The sequence below is a fragment of the Phodopus roborovskii genome, unplaced genomic scaffold, assembly GCF_943737965.1.
Source record: "Phodopus roborovskii unplaced genomic scaffold, PHOROB, whole genome shotgun sequence".
Taxonomy (NCBI): Eukaryota; Metazoa; Chordata; class Mammalia; order Rodentia; family Cricetidae; genus Phodopus; species Phodopus roborovskii.
This window is the reverse complement of record NW_026126517.1, coordinates 32,324,809-32,346,471: the sequence shown is the minus strand read 5'-3', so window position 1 is coordinate 32,346,471 and position 21,663 is coordinate 32,324,809. Positions and strand designations below refer to the sequence as shown.

At 37.9% G+C, this 21,663-nt stretch overlaps 1 protein-coding gene across 1 annotated transcript in view; it reads left to right on the top strand.

Annotated features, from left to right (window-relative positions):
* The window catches only part of Etfa (electron transfer flavoprotein subunit alpha), a 52,220-nt gene that overhangs the window by 21,035 nt on the left and 9,522 nt on the right, over window positions 1-21,663 (top strand). The window contains exon 9 of the mRNA XM_051197511.1: window positions 2,293-2,375. Within this exon, the coding sequence (XP_051053468.1) occupies window positions 2,293-2,375 (83 nt within the window). The remainder of the gene's footprint in view (window positions 1-2,292; window positions 2,376-21,663) is intronic.

Sequence of the window (21,663 nt, the reverse complement as noted above, 5' to 3'; positions counted from 1 at the left end):
CCAGGCTGGTCTTGAATTCCTGGGAGTAGGGGTCTTCCCGCTTTAGCCTCCTCAGTGCTAGGACAAGTTTCAATTCAAACATCTTTTTCCTTGGCCAAGGTTTCTCTTTGTAGTCTTGGCTGCCCTAGAGCTTTCTCTTTGTAGTCTTGGCTGGCCTGGAACTAGCTTTGTAGATCAAGGGGATAGGGCAGGAGCAATAGGATGGTTGGCCACATTATATCTACATACAGATAGAAGCAAAAAGTGATGAATGCTGCTGCCCAGTCCATGAAATGGTACCACCCACATTAAGGTAGGTCTTCCCAGTTCATTTACCTAATCTAGATGATACATTACAGATATACCCAGAGATTTGTTTACATGGTGGGTCTAAATCCCATCAAGTAGACAGTCAAAAGTTAAACATCATAGTAATATAGCAGAATGTCTCATAAACAAACACAAGGGGCTGGGGAAAAGACTCAGTCATATAAAGCTGGGTGTGATGGGCAGATGCACTGGCGAGGTGAGAGCAGGGGAATCCTGAGGACTCTTCCAGAGGACTCAGATTCACTATCCAGCACCCACATAGCAATTCACAACCATCAGTAACTCCAGTTCCAGAAGATCCAATGCCCTCTCTGGTTTTTATGGGCATTACACAGAAGTAGTGCACAGTTATATAGGCAGGCAAACTACCCATACACTTAAAAATAAAAAATAAAGCTAAAAGTCACAGACACATGGTAGAGAGTGATAGAGAAAAATACTCTGTCAGCTCTGTCCTTTATATCACATATACCTGTGCACACATCCTATACACATACTTGGGTACACACAAAATTTTTTTTCCTTGGTCTTTTCAAGACAGGGTTTCTCTGTGCAGTGTTCCTGGCTGTCCTGTAACCTGGTCACTCTGTAGACCAGGCTGGCCTCAAACTCTAAGACATCTACTTACCTCTGCCTCCCAAGTGCTGGGATTAAAGGCCTGTGCCACTACCACCTGAACACAAAATATTTTTAAAAAAAGAAAACAATTGATAAAATGCAAGGAGAAATAGATGAATCTACTAGTAAAGTTCAGTGATTCTATTAGAAGTTTTAGAACAAAACAAACTCAGCTGAAATCAGCAGTTAGCTGGATTGAATTAACATCTATTGATGTCTTTGTTGCACAACAGCAAATTCTCAAGATGACAGGAGTATTCACCAAGGAAGATCATATTTGGGACCATTAAACACCTTCATAAATTTAAAGGAATAGGAATCATATGGTGTTTGTTCTTAGACCACAGTACGCTTGAACTAGATGTCAATAACTGAAACAGAGATTAAGACACATGGAGAGATTAAACAGCATGTTTCAATGTAACATGAATAAAGGAAGACATCTCAAGAGAAATTTTTTGAACTGAATGAAAAAAAGTGTATGGTACAGTGAAAACAATGTGTGGATGTATGAAGGGGGGTTCCTAGTACTGGGAATTGAGCTGAGGGCCTCTTACATGTTAGGCTATATCCACATGCCCCCACTTTGTATTTGTTTGCTTTTAAATTTCAAATCTTTGAGACAGTCTCACCACCTTGCCCATGCTAGCTTTGTGATTCTTTTGCCTCAGCCTTTCTTGTATGTAGGAGTACAGACCTGTACCAACAGGATAAGTTCTTATAGGGAAAGTTACATGAAGTTAGTATATAAAGGAACATTGTATAGTATTTCCTAAGTAGATTGTAATGTGGAGTAATGGATGCTTTTTTGATAAAAACAAATATCAAAAGCCAGCCAAATTCAAAAATTTAAATTTTTTGCCTAGAATGGTGGTACATGCCTTTAAATCTCGCACTCAGGATCTCTGTGAGTTCAAGGTCAGCATGGTCTATATAGTGAATTCCAGGACAGCCAGGACTACATAGAGAGACCCTGTCTCAAAAGGGGGTTTGGGGTGGAGAGATGGCTCAGCAGTCAAGAGTATTAACTGCTCTTCCAGAGGACCCAACTTCAATTGTCAGCACCCACATGGCAGCTCAGAACTGTCCAGTCCAGTTCTAGGGGTCCAACACCCTCACATAGTGAAATGTGCACAAAAAATAAATGAAATGAAATATTTTAAAATAAATTAACTTAAAAAATTGTAGAAACTTTTTCTTTAAAATGCACTTGTACCTAGTTACAGCTTTTCTTTGTCAAAAGTGAGTGCTTTATACAATAATTTCTGATTATACAATATTAGTATATTGTTTTGTAGTTGTTGGTGAATATCTCACTAGCTGAATAATAGAGCTTGAAAATAATGACATTTCCTTTCCTTTTAGTTGGTGCTTCCCGTGCTGCTGTTGATGCTGGCTTTGTTCCCAATGATATGCAAGTTGGTCAGACAGGAAAAATAGTAGCGCCAGTAAGTATTGCAATAAAATATGCCTGCAGAATTCTGAGGGGATCAGCACTGTCTGTATTTGTTGGACAATAATTTCAGTGATTTATATCTTACTTGATGATCCTCTACAGCTAGCTGTTATGAAGGTGAATGTGTCCTTACAAGGTCTAGAGTTTTTTGGTCTTAATAAAATGCTTAGCAGTTTTTGAATTAGGAATTATTTTTCAAATATTTAAAGCAGTATGAGGTTATAATACTTATTATTTTGTATGTGTGGTGTGGTAGACTTGTAGGACCTGTACATATTTGTCAGGTGCTGTTCCACTGAGCTACATCCCTTTATTGATTTTATAAATTTACATTGGTAACATTTATTGATCATAAAGTCTTTTAAGTATAAAATCAGTTAGGACAATTAGCCTATTTTAATTGAGCCTTTTTAAGTTAGTCTTTTGTCATTAGAAGGTACTAATGACAATTGTAGTCTTGTATGCTCCTGAGCACCTAGTTTAGTTCTATATTTTTATCTATTTGCATAAATTTCAGGACATTTTGATTTTTACTGTTAGAATATTCCTTTTGCCAAGAGGACGAGACAGAATCTGTCTGTAGTCCAGGCTGGCCAAAAGATCAGTCTTCTTCTTGCTTTAGCCTCCTAAGTGCTGAAATTTAGACTTAAGCCACCACATTTGGCCAGATAGCATATTCTGAAATTCTTTGCAAAACTTAAAAGGCAAATGTTGGAAATGTTGAATTGAATGTTGAATCTTTTAAAACATCTCCTGACTGTTCATATTTTTTAAGCAATATGTTGAATCATTTTCAACCAATTTAAATTTATATTGCATGAGGAAAATATTTTTATGTAACTCTAAAAAATATTTTTTGTTATTTCAAAATAAGATACTGTATCATGCTCATTAAGTTCTTTTTGCTGGGTGATGGTAGCACATGCCTTTAATCTCAGCATTCAGGAAGCAGAGACAGGCGGATCTCTGTGAGTTCGAGGCCAGCCTGGTCTACAGAGTGAGTTCCAGGACAGTCTCTAAAACTACAGAGAAACCCTGTCCACCCCCCCAAAATTCTTCTAGTGCCCTAGTCTATAAGGCGATGAGTTCATAATAGTTATCTCTTTTTACAATTTTTTCATTTAAATATTTTGATCATGTTTCTCCTCCCCCAACTCCTCCCAATTTGTTATGGCTTGTCTTTGAAGTTTGTTTTGAAATACCTATCTGTCCTTCTAAAGTTGGATCATTTACCTTTTTATTGTCTCTTACTGTAACTTCTTTCTATAGTTTGTATACAAATTATTTTTTAAATGTGTACTGTGAATTTTTTTCCCATGCTAGGACTTTCCTGTTTTTCTTTTGATGAGTAGAAATGTTTCATTTAGATAAAGTTCAGTGAAGCAATCTTTCTTCTTTTGGTTAATATATTTTGTGTTACTTAGCTTACTTGAAGTCAGAGAAGATCTCAGTACTGAATATAGCCACTAAAACTATTCATAAATTAAGTCAAAGCACTGTGTGACTGACTTGCTTGTCATACCACATTAGTCAGGCTGTGGAAGTAGATTTATTGAGCAGATGAGCTGGAGCCTTCTGTGACATTTAATTAGGTGTGGCACACACATATTTTTTGTGGAAATCTTGCATGTACAGTTTTATGTGAGTAGACACATTCAGGCTTGAATTCATAAAAGATCAGCTGCTTCCTAATCAGAATTACTTTTATAAGAAATTCATTGTATACCCTGAAGTAGCAAGCAGACTTAATGTGACAGAAAGGGGGCATTCATAGTTATTAAGCAGGAACAGAGTGCAGTGGGTGGCTGGTGGCATCCTTTTCTGTATTGGAAATAAGTTCCATACAACCAGCTTCATTCAGCATTACTCTAATAGAACTATTGAATTTTGCTCATAAGAAGAATAAACTTTAAAAGTTTTGAAGGCTTTAATGTAACATATAACCCTCAGAGAATTCTAAAGTATTAACTCTCTAGTTGAGCATTGTGTTCCTTTTCTTGTTGCTTCGACAAAATACAGACAAATGAAACTGAAGGGAAGGTAATTTCGGTTCACAGATTAGGAGTAAAGTCTATTATAATGAGGAAGACATGACAAGAGCTTAACAAGATTACATCAGATCCAGTCAGAAGACAGTGAATTAATGGTGTTCAGCTCACTTTCTTCTTTTCATTCTGTGGGGTACCTTGGTCCATGGAATAGTATCACTCATGTTCAGGGTGGGTCTTCCTGCACTGCAAAGCCTTTCTGGAAATACCCTCAAAAGCACTCACAGGGCATGTTTTGTCTCAGTGGTGATTTTAAGTTGACAATGAAGATTGACCATTAAAGGCATAGATGTACATACATATATATATATATGTATGTATTTATTATATGTATATATTTTTTATATTTTTTTTCATGCATACACACACAGGCCATGGTTCTTTTGGGGGACACAATTTACAATTTGCCGGTATAGAATAAAGCTTTTGTGTGTTTGACCATTTGAGAGTAAGTTGTTGAGATGATCCCTTTCAGCTTCAACACATGCATTTTCCTACATAATAAAGTCTTTTAGATCAGAACATTATCACATAATACCATCTATTTGTCAGACTCCATTTGGATTTTGCCCATCAGTTCATGTCCTTTATAGCAAATGGTACTAGTTTAGAATCACATGTTGCATTTATCTCTTATGTCCTTCAGTCTTAGTTTCTTGGTCTTACTTTCACATCATGAGGGACTTTGGGATTATAGGGCAACTTGTAGGCAGACATTTCTTTCCTGCCAGCCACTCCCAAATAGACACACTGAGACTTATATTAATTATGAATTCTCTACCAATAGTTCAGGCTTGTTACTAACTACCTCTTACAACTTAAATTAACCCATTTCTATTAATCTTATGTATTGCCAAGTGACTCGCCTGTCCTCCAGCATGTCTTGCTTTATATCCTGACAACTCCACTGACTCTGCCCTTCTTCCTCCCAGCATTCTCAGTTTGGCTGTCCTTCCTATTACCATCTAGATATTTTCCTTTAAAGTGTGCGATGAAGTCTTTTGTTTGTATTAATTGAATTGCTGTTTTTATTTATTATTGACTTACGGAAATTATAAAATAAATTCAAGTAGTGAATTTCTTGTTTACTTTCTCCACATTTATGGCATGCCTATTTATTTTTCTGATATGATCTCTAATTGAGAACCTTCTTTGCTGTTTCTCATTTGCTGCAAGATCTTACCATGAATGGAATTTCTATGAGGAGTCTGTGCTTCTCCCTCCTCTGGAACTTTCTCCACACTTCCAGCTAGTGTGGCAACCATATATCTTCTGTGTATCATCTTCAGGTCTATATCTAAAGGCCTGATTTCTTATTGGCCTGTGGAGAGATTGCAGATATCCCAGGTGAAAGGGGAGAAATATGCTAGACTCATATCTGCATGCTTCTTTCCCCTACAGAATTTTGACTCCTCAAATTTTATCTATCGGTGGTGATATCAACATATTTAAACAATTGCTATCTATATTTGAACCTGGTTTATAATTGTTTTAGCAGTATAAGTCTGATATGAGATATTCCCTTAGGGCCATAAGGAAACCTGATGCCTAAAATTTGAATGTATTACTTTATTTCATATGCTTCCTGACTAGTGTAGAGTTGGGTTATTATCACACTAAATATATCTTAATCAATGCTACTTAATATTGTACTAGGTTTGTTTCAGCCATATCCCACGATTGGCAAAAAGTACACTTCTGAATATATAAAATCTCTCCATACCTCCACCCATTTGAATTGTGTGCTGTTAAATCCATCTCTACTGATACTAATGCAGTATTCTTTGTTTTTAACACAGCACATTCATTTATTTTTATGTAATGAGGGCATTTTGCCACTTTTGAACATTTCAAGGCTTTTTTCTTCTCTCATTTTGTTTTGTTGGCATTTTGTAACAACTTTGGAAAGTATCACTACTGTTTTTTCTGGTGGTAAGGAGCCAAAGGCTTCCTGCTTCAAGTGAACAAACAAAGTCAACTTTATTACCTGTTTAAAAATAATTGTTTTACTTTTTATTATTAATTTGAGAAGGCATATAGTACTCAAAATAGACCTCGAATTTAGTTACATGACTTTTTTGTCACTCACAACATTTTACACAGAATGTAACAGTTCCCAATGTTCTTATAACTTCACAGTCTTTCAAGATGTAGGGTCCCCTGCCCCCATCAGATGCCACTGGTTAGTTCACAGCTTACTGTTGTGACAATGACTACTTTTTATTTCTAATTAACCTCTGATTTGGAGTTAATCTCAAATTTAGAAAAATAAAAACTAAAAAACAGTACATGCATGTGTGTACATACATGCATACGATTTTTTCTGAACAGTTTTATATTAAGTAACATTGTGGGATTTTGCTCCTAAGTACCTCAGTGCATAATTTCTTCAGACTGAAATATTCTCATCTGAAATATATATTTTGTGTGTACACACACACACACACACACACACACACACACACACACACACACACAAAAGCAGTCCATTTGTTTAGGTAGATATTAGGAGTCTTCTATCATTTTCCACCTTTTTAAATTAATTTATTTATGTTGTGTGGGTGGATGTTTTTCCTGTATGTATGTGTGTGTACCGCTGCATGTTTGGTGCTACATAGGCCAGAGGATGCATTGGAGCTCCTTAGACTGAAATTACAGACATGCTAGCATCCATGTGAATGCTGAGAATGAATCTGGATCCTTCAGAAGAGCAGCTAGCACCCTTAACTGCTGTGCTGTCTCTTCAGCTGTAGCACACTTATATTTTATATCTCAGTTTTGTTTGTATTTTTATTTTAATTTTCTGTTTTAAAGATTTATTTGTATTTTGTGTGTATGGGTGCTTTGTCTGCATGTACCAGAAGAGGACGTTAGATCCCATTATAGACTGTTGTGAACTGCCATGTGAGTGCTGGGAATCGAACTCTGGGGAAAAAAGGACAAGAAAAGCAGCCTTAACTGATGAGCCATCTTTTCAGCTCCCAAATTTCTGTTTTTTAATATTCCAATTTTTTGATTTATCTTTGTATTCATTACTAGCTCTGGTCCCCCAATACAGAATGTACTTTGTGCTACTTGGCTTTAATCTTAGTCTTTCTCAGTATTCATGCTCCTATTCCCTACCACCTATCTATGACAGGCAAGCTTTTCTGATCTCTTTCTGGTAGGTCGTACTTTAAATGGTTTTGAGAAAGTTCAGGTGGCAGACGAAAAGCTGATGAAAAGTGGCCCTCTCTGGATGTGAGCTGCAAATTTGACATTAGGCTTTCTAGAAGCCAGTTCATATTAGGAGACAAGATCAGTGCCCTAATTTACAGTGTCCCAAAGGTAAAACAAACTAATTGTACATGGGAAGTATCATTTGGCTTGATACCAAGATCAGAGAGAGATATCCCTTGAGTCCATATAAAGAAGACACTATTGATTGACAGCCTCAACAATATCTTTACTATAAATAGGACAGTAGTTTTAAAGGGTTGTTTTTATGATGCTCTTCAGTGTGGGCCAATTGCATAATAAGTGCATTTCCAAAAGAGGCAGAAACTATTTGGTTCTGTGTCTGCTATTTAAGCTTATGTTATGGTAAAACTTCAGGCTGGCAATTAAGTTGTCATACCCTTCTCAAATGAATTTTATTAGAAAGAATGGAGCTGGAATCAGGTGGTGAATGTATAAAGGTGCCAGCTCAGCTCTCTGCCTCTTTAAGATGATTAGCACTAGAGCACAGGGTAGAGACTATCTATTTGGGACAAAAAATAAAGTTAATGTACTTGTTATAAAAGCAAAAACCATACAAAACAAAGCCCCAGCTTATCTGTGTGTGTCAGAGAAGAACACCTTGTTTGTTTCCTTGTTTGATATTAACATTGTACCTGCTCTCTGGAGCTCATCATTCTTGCCTCTTAGGAACAGTTGCATTGGTTACCCACTTGCCCTAGACCCAGTGTCTTTCCTCCACTTACTGTAACTTTCTGTAACTTTAAAAAGAGAACTCCATTTACCTGGCAGCTTCTTTTCTTTTCAGGCTGCCACTCCTTTCTCATCTCACAAGGCTAAGCTTGAAGTGCTGTTTACACTTGCTCTATTTGCTTTACTTCCTATTATTTTCATCTAAAATTATGTGTATTTTTATAAACATATGTAGCATAATTTTGAAATAACACCCAATTTAAGAAGCAATGTTAGGGCTGGGAGGTGGTAGCACATGTCTTTAATCCCAACACTCGGGAGGCAGAGGCAGGTGGATCTCTGAGTTCAAGTCCTGTTATATGAATAGATCACACTTTGTTTTATAGTAGATATTTTATGGATGGCCTGCATGTTGGGTAGAGGGTACTGTACTAACTGTTCAGTGGTGTCAGGATAATTAAAAGCAAGGTGGTTGAGGGTCTCTCAGATTCAAAGAAGAGGCAATGGTCTTCTTAGCTCCTAAAATACTAAAAATAACAATGGCTGTTAACCATTGTCTAAAGCTTTGAATCAAAATGAGACATGAAAAAAAAACAAAAAACAAAAAACAAAACTCAGTGTCTGTTTTCTTTGCTTGCAGTTTACAGTGTGGACATAATACATGATCCTATCTGGGTAGTAGCTGAGGAATAGCTGCTGAGTTGATTGTATAGGCTCACTCAGATTCATAAGCATCTTGGATGCACATTCATATAAATTCTTTATTTGGGTTGTTAATTTTAATAATAATAGTGATACCTGCATTACAGATTGCACAAATTGGGGGCTTGGCATGGTAGGTAGCACATACTTCTTTTGATCCTACTCCATGGGAAATAGAGGCAGGAGTATCAGGCTGTACATATTTCCAGGCCAGGCTAGACTGCATGAGACTGTGTCTTAAAATAATAGAGGGAAGAAGAGGGGAGGGAGGAAGAAGGATGGAAGGAAAAAGTGGTGGTATTAGAGTCAAGCTGTCTGAGTTCTGTACTTAGCTTACCATTTGCTTTTTGTTGACCTTGGATAAATCGCATAACCTCTTGTGTTAGTTTCCTGAGATGTGTAATGTGATAATAATCCCTATTTCACAGAGTTGTAAATAATAGATGAGTTAATATATATAAAACAAGGTTAAGTGAGGACTTTGTGTGTGTGTGTATGCCACTTAAAGTTGTGCCTGGTGTGTTATAAATGCTATGTACTAGCTAATTTTACAGTGACTATTACAAATTATTTTTGTATGTGTGTGTTGTATTATGTGTTAACACATAGGGGTGTGCATCCTACATTTTTGCAGAGACCAGAAGAAGATATTGTCTGTTTTCCTTTATTGGTCTTCACCTTAATTTTTGAGACAAGTCCTGAACTGAATCTGAAGTTCCCCCTTTTCGGCACGTTGGCTAGCCAGCAAGCATGGGATCTGCCTTTGTCCACTTACTAGTATTAGGGCTTACAGGGTTCATGGACTATGCCCAGATTTTACATGGGTACTGTGCATTTGAATTCAGATCCTCTTGCTTTTACAGCAAGTGCTTTTACCCACTAGGTTACCTCTCCAGCCCCTACAGATTCTTAGAAGATTTTGTTACTTGAAATCATGAACAATCATTAAATTACTTCTCTGGTATTTGTCAGGCTCATTGGATTTTGTTATCATTTAATTCTTGTTGAGGCTCAGAGTTTTAGGTTTACACTATGACTAGATTTAATTAGTATGACTTTTTAAGTCTTAATGTATTTGGGAAAAGATCCTCCTCTGGATTGCTCTCAGTGATCTGTTTGGTGCTGACCTGACTTTTTCAGCCATCCAAACACATAAGAATGTTATGATCATTAGAGTCTGCTATCTGTTGTCAGAGAATGTGTACTTAGATTTAGTGCAGCATTTTAGTAGGTATGAATTACTTTGGTTATATTTTGATATTTTACTGACAGATCAACTTCCTATTTATAATTTTGAGATTAAGTGAATAGCCAAAGTTATCAGATGAATAAGCAATTAGGAGAATTTACTAAGACAGTACATTTTGTTTCTGACCTTTGCTTTGAAAATTCACTAGTGTTGAAAAGTCAGTTTGGAAACAAACTTTATAGAGTTATTTGTATACAACTGGGAATGAGTTTATGGGATGGGCTGCCCTCTAACTTGCTAAAAAGCTGAAGATTGACAATTGCTTTCATACTGCATTATCTAGCTTGGCTTTTAGCTCCAAGAGAACTGTGTTCACAAATTGATGTGCTTTTCCTTTGGGGTTGGTATAGAAGCATTAAATTGTACTAAAATATTCATATGTGAGTGCATTTGGCTGAAAGCAATTGATGTTCTGTCCCCAAGAGGACAAAGAGAAATGCTGTGTGGACCTGCAGTCAAGAAAACACCCTATGCATGCTTCTTAAAAGGTAATTACAAGGCCTGGATGATCAAAGCCCTTACAGGGAAGCTTAAGTGACAGAGAGAAGGTACAGCATTTGTAGGTTGTGGTTTGCATATATGTCGTTTGGTTGTGCAGTTGCCAAAAGTTAGCAGTTCTATATATATCTTTGGTTTGTTTACTGAGCTAAAATTTATCAGGCTGATTTTTTTTTAACATTTATTCCAGAAGACATGGATCAGTGGAATTTTTATTTAACTTATTACCACTTTATTATATAAAGTTAAACTATTTAAATCTCAGAGACTATTGTATACACGTCTCTCCCTTTCAGCTCCATTTATCTGCTTAAAAGCATGCTACTGAATGATAGATTGACATGTCAACATGTCTTGTACATAATCAACCTAATTTAACAGCTGACATGAAAATCAATTAGAGTAGATAGCAGATCTACTTTAGCCATCTTGATGTGGTAATTTGAAAGGAATAAAACTTCTAAATTTCCATTCTGAAAATTCAACACTGTACTTTGGGGGTCTTTCATACAAAAATGAATTTATTTTTTGTACATGGCATCAAGTTGATATGTATGCATTTGAGTGTCAAAGAATATAAGACAATATACTAAATGGAAATAGGCCAGTGGATTTAGCATATGTAATTCAGCACTTGGATTTACATTCAAAGAAATGTACAAAAAAAAAGGATGTTAAAGCTGAGTGTGGTGCCTGTAAGGATTCAGGCATTATGCTGGCCTGCCCTTGTCACATAGCAGAATGCACTCAGACAGTACCCCGGTCAGCCCAGGGTTGCATGACTACTAATTTGCACATAGGTACAAAGAACCCCTTTAGAAGAAAGACCTCTGCCCACTTATGCTCTCACTCTATTTCTTGCTGTTTCCCTGGCAGGCAGGACTTTTCCTGTCTCACTCTTCTGTCCTCTCTCTGTCTCTGTGTTTCTTTACCTCTTTTCTCTTTTCTTACCCCCCTTTCCCTTTCTAATAAAACTTCTCATTAAGCTCTGCCTGCCTGGCATCTTTGTCCTCCACCTTGGTCATCCTCATCTGCCATATAATCTGCCAATGTTCCCCTCAAGCTTAATTATAACAATGCCATATGCCTATAGGAGGCTGAGGCAGAAGTATTGCACACTCAAGGCCAATTTAGGATACATGGATCCAGACCATCGAGCAAGATCCTTTCTCAGGAAACCAAAAAGAAAAAGAAAGAAAAAAGTTAGTTTAGCTATATGTTAATAATAGACAAACAGCAGTTTTGAAATAGTACCCCCCCCAGAGGACAGTAGTATGTGTTCCATTTCCTTTGTTGTTGTTTTTGAGACAGGGTCTCAATGTACTGCCTTAGCTGGCCTGGAGCTCACTATGTAGACCAGCTTGACTTTGAATGTCTGGTGTTGGCCTTGAACTTATATCAATCATTCTTTAGTGCTATGATTGCAGGTATATGCCGTCAGCCCAGCCCATTTCCTTAAAGTGAGATTATTTTAGAGCAGTGGTTCTAAACCTGTGGGTAGCAATCCTGACAGGGGTCTCATATCAGATATTTATATTATTATTCATAACAGTAGTAAAATCACAGTTATGAAGTAGCAGTGAAATAATTTTATGTTTGGGGCTCACCACAACATGAGGAACTATGTTAAAGGAACTATGTTAGCATTGGAAAGACTGAGAGCCACTGTTTCAGAGGCTCACTGGTTAGGTTAGATGTATTGGAGATTTATTATATTCCTCCTTATATGGCCTTTCTCCATAGTATTAGCTGTATTCCATTCCCTTTAACATTAAGAAGATGCTTAAAGGAGGATTTGTGTAACTCCAGCTGACCATCCCAACTCAGGTTGTGTGTTTGAAACATGTACCTTTAGGATCAGAGAGACGGCTCAGTGGGTAAAAGAGTTGCTGCTAAACCTGATTATCTGAGTTTGATCCCCAGAGGAACCAACTCCTCAAAAGTTATCCTCTGACCTCCACACAAACAGGAGTGTGAAATTGCTTTTTAAATATAGTTTTTAAAACTTGTAGATTTAGATTTACAGAAAAGCTGACAAGACAATGCAGAGAATTCCTCTAAATGCTATACTCAACTTCCCCTGTTGTTATTGCATGTGAAGTGTTTTCAAAGGATCTTAAAACCAGAGATTTTAGAATTTAGCTTTGTAATTGTCTGAGTGTGGCTTTGTGTGTGCCATGGTGCACATGTGGAGGTCAGAGGATAACTTTGTGGATTTGGTTCTCTTCTTTTCCCTTACATGGGGAACAGTTTTCAGTCTTGTGTAGCAATTGCTTTTACTCTGAGCCATCTTAATGGACCACATTCAGTTTTTTCTTTTTCTATTTTTCATGTATATGTGTGTCTGGGTGTGTGTGTGCAGGTGTGTGTAGGTACAAGTGCTTATCAAGGCCCAAAGTTGATGTCAGATTTTATTCTTGATAGCTTTTACTTTATTCATTGAGGCAGAATTTCCCAGTCTAATCCAGAGCTTGTCTGTGAGGCTAGTCCCAGTAGCCAGCTTTTTCTGTGGATCCCTGCCTCTGTCTCCTGGGGCTAAAGTTACATATGAGCCACCGTAACTACCTGGCTTTTACATGGGTTATTTCCCATGCTTGTAAGGCAAGTGCTTTAATTGCTGGGCAATCTCCCTCTGCCCCATTTCCCAAATTTAAGTTTTTTGAAGGTAGGAAATTGATGAGAGGTTTCAAGGGGATCACTTTCTTTTTAGGGATTATTTATTATTGTGTCTATATGATGTGTTATATGGGCACACACCATAACTCACATGTAAAGGTCAGAGGGCAACTTTGTGGAATCAGTTCTCTACTCTGCTTCTCTGTTGTCACTTGTTGGTCTATACCCAAGAGAGGAAGTGCTGGGTTTCACTGCATGTATGTAATTTTTGCAAAACTGCCAAACTGATCCTCCAGTTTCTTTATAGCTCTTACGTGCTATTTTATAGATATTGCTTGAGTATTGATAGATTAAACATCAAGAAAACCCATACCTTTAATACTATCAGGAAGCAGGAAGCAGAGGCAGGTAGATCTCTGAATTCGATGCCAGCCTGGTCTACAGAACAAGTTCTAGGACACTCAAGAGCACACAGAGAAACCCTGTGATAAAAATCAAAAGAAAAAGAAAAGAAAAGAAAGCCTGGCTTCTAGAAGTTTGGGGAGAGACTAGTTTGGTAAATGGGAAGAATACTACTTGAAGGTTAGGGTTTGGGTCCAAAATCCTGTAGCCTAGATTTTTATTGATTAAAATATATGACAGAGGTAGTCAGGTGGTCATTTACAGCTCTCAAATTCTACAGGTAAGTAAAGTATTACATATTTTGACTTGGATCCATTAAGGTATTTGCTGATAATAATTTTGGTGGTCAGAATAAACTTTATATGTGATCTCCTCAGTTGAAAAGCTTTGTAATAGATTTGATCTTAGTATTCTGAGTATTCTGTGCCTTATACTCAAACATTTCAATATGCATTAACCATGTGCGTAGATTTGGCCAAGTGTACAAGGTCATATTTGGCTTTCTGTTATTTTAGGTGTACTAAAAGTATATTCTCCAAGTTGGGAAAAATATGTTAGTTAGTATAGAAACAAACTAGGTAAAGGAAAATCATTTCATTGCAAAGTAATTAAATCATATTTTAATGTGAAAACACTTCCTTAAGGAAAACTTGTTTCAAGTCCTATACATACTGGGTAACCTATACATACCTATACCTAAAAATAATACTAAAAGGGTCAAGGGAAAAATTTATTTCCTTTTCTTGTTTGTTTATCTTTAATTTTTAAAGTGTATATCATGATACATTTAATGTCCATGTTTAAAGTAAAAATTAAAAATAAATAAAACCCATAAAGTTTGAGCCTGGCATGGCATTATAACCCCACCAACTGGGACAGTGGTGGCAGGGGTGTTGTGGGTTCATGACCAGCTAGCTTTCAGCATTTTTGTAAGTAGGCTGGTTGTGATGATGATGCCAATTCTCTGGGCCTCTTGGGAAAGAAAGCAGGCTGCAAAAAGACTATATGGAATTTCTGTCTATGGATAGATTTAGAAGTTTGGAGAACCTGTGGCTGAGAAGCCACAGTTACATATTCCCTAATAAGCACCAGGCCTATTTGCTGAGTCACAAAGTAAGTAATCATTAGCTTTGCTTCTTGACATTTTCCTTTAGTGGTTACTTGGGACCAGGTACTGACCTCATTGATTGTTAACCAAAAGATATCAGCTAGTTTTCAATATAGGTTTCATAAATTAAATAAGCATCATTAACAGTAAAAAATATTAGTAACTTCAAAGTCTTTCCACTATTGCAGGCTAGTCTCATCTGACCTCATAACTTCCAGGGATTTTCTCTGTGGTAGGTGTATTATTTGCTGTAGTTTCAGGTGATTGATAACTTCACTTGAAGCATTTTATGATACTGTAATCACTTTTAGTCATACATGGTATAGTAGAAAGAGTGCCTACCTTTTGAGAGTAGAGAGAGGTTGGTGGGGATGGGTGAATGGGGAGAGGGTAGCTAAAGGGTATGAAGTCTCCATTATCAAAGACATTGAATCTGGACATTAATGGCCAGAATGATAATGGTGACTGTAGTTATTATTAGGTTAGATACTTAAAATTTGTTGAGAGTACATTACAGAGAATCTTTTGCAATGCTAGAGATCAAGCCCAGAGCTTTGCACATTTAGGCAAGTGTCTGTAACTGAGTTATACCTCTGGCCCTAAGAGAGTTAGTCATAAGTATTTAATCTTGGGGGAAAAAAAGGGAAAAAGTGATGATATGAGGCAGTAAGTATGCTAACCAGCTGACTGTGGTAAGCATTGCACAGTGGCCCATATACCAAGATGATACACTGTATTCTTCCCACATAAATAACTTACTTTTCAAAAATACCTCAATAAAGCTGCCTTTCACTAAGTGTGCATAACTTCAGCTCACTCTGTAAACCTGTCTAAGTTACTGCTTTCTTTTTGACATAGTGGGAATAGTTTCTTCTTTGTAAAGTTATTGTAGGTCAGTGAAATAATATAAAGAACAGTGTGTGTGCTGGCATGTCACCAACAACACATTTGTGTGATTGTCATGCAGTCTTGAATCCTGGTTAGTCTTGAGGCAGTCTCAGTACAAAGAATTAACCTGATGGGAAAATCATGGATGGGACAGAATTTCAACTCTAAAGAGAGTGAGTCTAACTTCCATTCATGTAAAATACAGTTTAGCCACAGTTTTGTCATAGAGGCAGAGGGCTGCTTGAGAAAGGAGCCACAGTTATTTGTCTTTATTTTGGAGCCTCTTCCAAAAAGAAGTCTTAAACAACTTGGCAAACAGAGAAAATAGTTTGGCTTTTAAAAATGAACAGCAAGATGAAATATGGCAATGTTAATGCATAGGAGGCTTGCAGTAATTAGAAATTATGGTTCAGTCAATCTATTCCTCAAAGAGGCATTTGTTATTTGCTGAGATAAATTCATTTTTGTCCTCATCTGACATGTGTCCTTTATTCTGTTTAGCTGTAACAGTTGCTGCTTAGGTTCTTCCTCAGCCTATTGAATAAAGAGGATTGAAGTTATTTTCCATTCTGCAGAGCTCTTGTCTCAGGTAGCATGGGGATTTTGGTTTTCAGTGCATAACATTGACTCTCTGAACTTAATAAATAAGAACTATATATGTAATGTGTTTTTTTTCCTTTGGCAAAATGTAGTTTTTTGTGTTCCTTCCTCCAGCTTTATCTAGAGAAAGGGATTGTTGGTAGAAAAGAAATTTAAAACCTGATTAAATTTTAGAGTAGAAGTTATACTGTTCTGAATGCTCCAGATATAACCACTCTGCTCATATCCATATTTCATATAAACAAAAAAGTAAATGTTTAAGTTTCTCCATTCTCCATTGTTTAAAGTAAGGCAGATCTTAAGTTGCTCCAGGCAGTTCCTTGACCCAGTTCCAGGAAAAAAAAAAAAAAAGAATTCATGAGTTCATGTTATAAACTAATTTAATTTCAGCTTTATATTACATATATATATGTATATATATACATATATATATATATGTATATATATATATATATATGGATTTGCGTCAGAGTCCATCCCAACTTTCTTGCAGCACTGTGTAGGAATTCAGACAAACAAAACATTCTAACTTAACTGACTAATATGTTTATAGCCATCCCTATAGCCAAATCCCACACATTGTGATATACTCTGCCCTTTTTCCCTTTTTGATGTTTTAATTCCAGGTATTTTAAAAATGACCATGGTAATTTTTTTTTATGCAGATACTTTAGGTGCTTATTTTGAGGACATTAAGATTTTGAGGATGGATAGATTCTTCATGTGCCTCTAGAATATTTTCTCTCTCTCAAACTCTCTCTGTGTCTTTCTGTGTCTCTCTGTGTCTTTCTGTGTCTCTCTCTGTCTCCCTCTCCCCTGGGAAATAAAATTTATGTTGGAGAATTGCTTTTTAGAGTATAAACTTCCTGCATTAAGCCAATAGAATTTTTTTCCACTTTTGGTTTACCCACAGTGGGCCCTGTTACCGAAATTCCAGTGCATTTTTATTAGTTAGTTGAGACTTTCCCCTGGTGCCTCTTGTCCCTGTGCTTTATGGCTAGTCTTGCTTTTTAGAACCAGTAATAGTCATCGGTTCTGTCTCTCAGCCACCCCCCACAGTGTCATAGTAAAGCTTATGAAAAGCTCCTCTTAATGATAAGAAAAGTGGTCAAGACCAGGCTTGAGAAACCCACAGAGACCGCTGACCTGAACAGGGGGGAGCTCATGGACCACCAGACTGATAGCTGGGAAACCAGCATTATACCGATTCAGACCCCCTGAACATAGGTCTCAGTTAGAAGGCCTGGGCAGTCTAAGGGACCTCTGACAGTGGAACCAGGATGAATCCCTGGTGCATGAAAGGACTCTGGGAGCACATTCCCCATGGAGGGATACTCCCTTAGCTTAGAGGCAGGAGGGAGGGCCTAGACCCTATTCCAAAAGACTTGACAGATTTTGATGATTCCCTCCCTGTGGAGTGGGGGGGGGTTGGGAGGAGGTAAAGGGAGGGAGGGAGAGGGACCTGGGATCAATATGTAAAATAAGGAAAAATTTTATATATATATATATATATATATATATATATACACACACACACACACACACACACACACACACACACACACACACACACACACACAGAGACAGAGCAGGGGAGAGAAAAGAAAAGCTCCTCTTTAGTTTACTCTGTGATTATTTTGGATTTGTAAGCCATGTATGGGTTTGGCCACTGGAAATGTGGTTAGTCTAAATTGAGATTATAGTATTAAAATTAGTCTCAGCTGTCCTTTTACCATAACACGACTGACTGAAAATTTTAAACATGTGACTTACAAGATATCTATATTGAATATCTCTGTTTTAGGCTTAATAGTGTTAGGCTACAATCAGTGTTGTAAGTAGGAGACAACTTTCCCTTTAGCCTCTGTACTCAGCTTCCCTGGAGAAGCAGTGCTCAGATTACATCCCTTAGAATTCTAGCTCATGATTTGAATCACTGATATTAGTGCTACTGACTTCCTAAAGAAGCCAGACCTGGCTGACCATTGCAGAGGATAGTGACAACATTGAACTCATTGGGGTGGTTAGATTTCTAAGGAAGCACTAAGGTCACCTTTAGTCAACCTCACATGTATTAAGTGAGGACCATAAAAATGTGTGTGTTAGTTGAAGGGCTAAGAAGGTAGGGAGAGAGACTACAGAAGGGTAACAACACTGCGCCCCTCCATGTGCTTCCTGCTCCTAAAGGCCTTTATACTTCTCTGAGGTTGATCAAGAAGTGGTTTACACAAGAGACCAGAGCTGTCCCATTTGTTTCTGCCCTTTTCCTTTATTATGAGTTTGCTTAAGCTGTGTTGTTAGACTGCAAGCATCTTGAGGACAAGGATAGAGATTGTGTCTGCTCTGTGCTGCCTGTAAGGTTTAACAACATCTACAATGAAAAATTAGCTAACCAAACTGGGAAGATTGTTCAGCCAGTACAGTGCTTGCTGTGCAAGCATGAGGACCTGATTTCAAACCTCAGCATCCATGTAAAGGATCCAAGTATGGGATACTTCCCTTTAAGTTGTTGGTCAGGGGATCCCCCTGATACACACAAACAAGTCACACTATTACTGATGTTCTTAATGGTACAACCAGAACTTAAGGGTACAACCCTGATGTGAAAGATAGCTCATACTTAGGTCACAGGCCATGGAGAAATCAAGGTAGTACTAATAAAGAAGCTTCCTCTCTACTAGCTAGTTTTTATGGTGTCAGAAGATGCCATTCAGCTGACAGGAGAAAAACCACCTACAGTCTTATCTTGTGAGCTATACTAATGACTGGCCTGGTGAGATATGCACATTGGTATAAGTATTGTCATGAATGCTATGTGGTCAGGAGCAGGGTAATCAGCCACTTTAAGGTCCACTCCATAGGACACAGCTCATGTCCTGATACTATAAACTGGGTCAAGAACCCATGGCTGGGGAGGTCATGGATCCTGGAGGAAAACCTACTACTATTATTATTGAGTGGGCATTATATCAAATTACTTCTAAATACTTAACCTTTATACTCAATAGTACATCACTCTATACTCACAGAACAGTATATTTCTCAACCTCATAAGAAAAACTTTCAGCAGTGAGTGGTAGTTAAGATAGAGACTCCTAACAGCTCAAAAAGAGAATAAATGACTGTGGAATGCTCAGTCCTAAATGAGATGTACCAATGTCATACATTCTGTCCCCAAGGCTCAGGGGACGTCATAGAAGAAGGGCCAGAAAGATTGTTAGAGGCAAATTGGGGGAGACTGCTACAAAACAGTGTTTCATGGACATGACAGGGCTGTTGCACTTGTGACTTCACAATAGCTGTGGGTTTTTGCACAAAATCTGGACAAGAGCCAGCCATTCAAGATTCTAGTATGGATGGCGGAGGAGCTCATCAAGTCTCACCCCCTACCTGAGGAGCTATTGGAAGTTGATGACTGTTGGGGGAGGGAAAATTAGATTTCTTCAGGAATAATGAGGCCTCAAGGAGGCTACCCAGGCTCTGGTAGATGGTCCTGCAGGCAACACTAATTGGATTCTTGTGTTTTTTAAAAAGAGAACAATTGTTTGGGAGGCTTTAGGGGGAGTAGTGTGGATGTGATGAAAATACATTATATGGCTGGGTGGTGGTAGCGCACCCTTTAGTCAAAGAACTCGGGAGGCAGAGACAGGTGGATCTCTGAGTTCCAGGCCAAAGCAATTTCCAGGACAGGCTCCAAAGCTACAGAGAAACCCTGTCTCAAAGAAAAAAGAAAAGAAAAGGAGGAGGAGGAAAAGGAGGAGAAGAAAAAAAGAGGAAGAAGAAAAATACATTATATGGTTCTATAAGATACCCAAAGGATAAATTTAAAATATATTTATAACATAAAATAAGCCATGTGAGACAATGCATACCTGTAATGCCAATGCTGAGGAGGTGGAGATAGGATGACCCCTGGGGCTTGCTGACCAACCAGCCCAGCCAAATCAAAATTGAGCTCCAGGTTCAGTGAAAGACCCTGTCTCAAAAAATAGAGGGAAGAAAGATTAAAGAAGACATCCAGTGTTGGCCTCTAGGCTGTGCAATATACATATGCACACACAAAGTAGAGAAAAAACAGCTAACCATTACCACTGAACTCTTTCCTGTTCTGGTACACTTATAAATTTTATTACTTGCATCACAGGACATTTTGGCTGCTGCTTTGAATTATAAAGTGCCCTTTTCTCAAATTCTTGTGCTGCCATCTGTTGGAAAATTATAATAACATAGATTAATAGTGACTGGCATAAGTGGTGCCTTTCTCCAGAGTTGCTCAGTGTACAACTTGTTTAATTGTACATGGTAGTCCTGAGGCCACCCTAGGGTACTCCATCCACCCAGGTCACCACTGAGATTAGAGAATTAAAGTTTGAGCAGATTTCAGATTGTGAGAAATGGCACATCATTGTGTCTTGGGAAACAAGATACTACACTAGAACCTGAAACCTCAACAATAATCCTAAGAAGCGGGAATTGTTATGATCCTAGTTTTGAGATGAGCAAGTGGCAGGGGCATAGAGAGGTTAAATAATTGACTACGATCTGGACAGTTTCCAGAGGCTAGGTTATTGAGCCCAGCAGTGATCTATGCACATCTGTGAGCAACATCTGAGACTTGGTGTTTGGACCTCAGCCCCTGAGTTCTTTGGATGGGTCTCCAGGGGTCTCCAGATGCAGGGTTTTGGGTTTTTTGTTTTTGTTTTTTTTTCCTTTGGGCTAGGTTTATTGATGATTTGATGCCATCTCTCTCTCTCATATCACTTTGGTCCTTCTGTCCTGTGGCTTTACTTCTTTCTGCAAAGTAAACAACCCATACTGTTACCAGCTATGTGGTGGGTCTGGTTTTGTGTTCATGTTCATGTTCTGCCCCTTCCTCCCTGCTTCCCTTCCTCCCCTCCTTTTCCCCTCACCTTTCCCTTTCCTTTCTGCTTCCCTCCCTCCTTCCCCTTCTCCCCCTCCCTTTTCCTTTTCTCTTCCTACATTTACTAAAGCCCCTAGGATTAACTTCAAGATGCCACCTCCTTCTTCCAGTATGTTTCTGTCTCTAATCCACCTCTTTTTGAACCCTTAATTGCTGTTCCCCCCTCCAACATCTCTCATTTTCTCTCCCAGTTATTTCACTAATTTAGAAGGAAAGTGCCTCAGGGCAGGGATTGTCTTGTGCTGTGCAGCAGTATCTGAAGTGCTCCATAAATTAGCATCTGTAGAGTTTTGTACATACTAATTATTATTATTGAAATGCAGAAAAATGCTTTGTGAA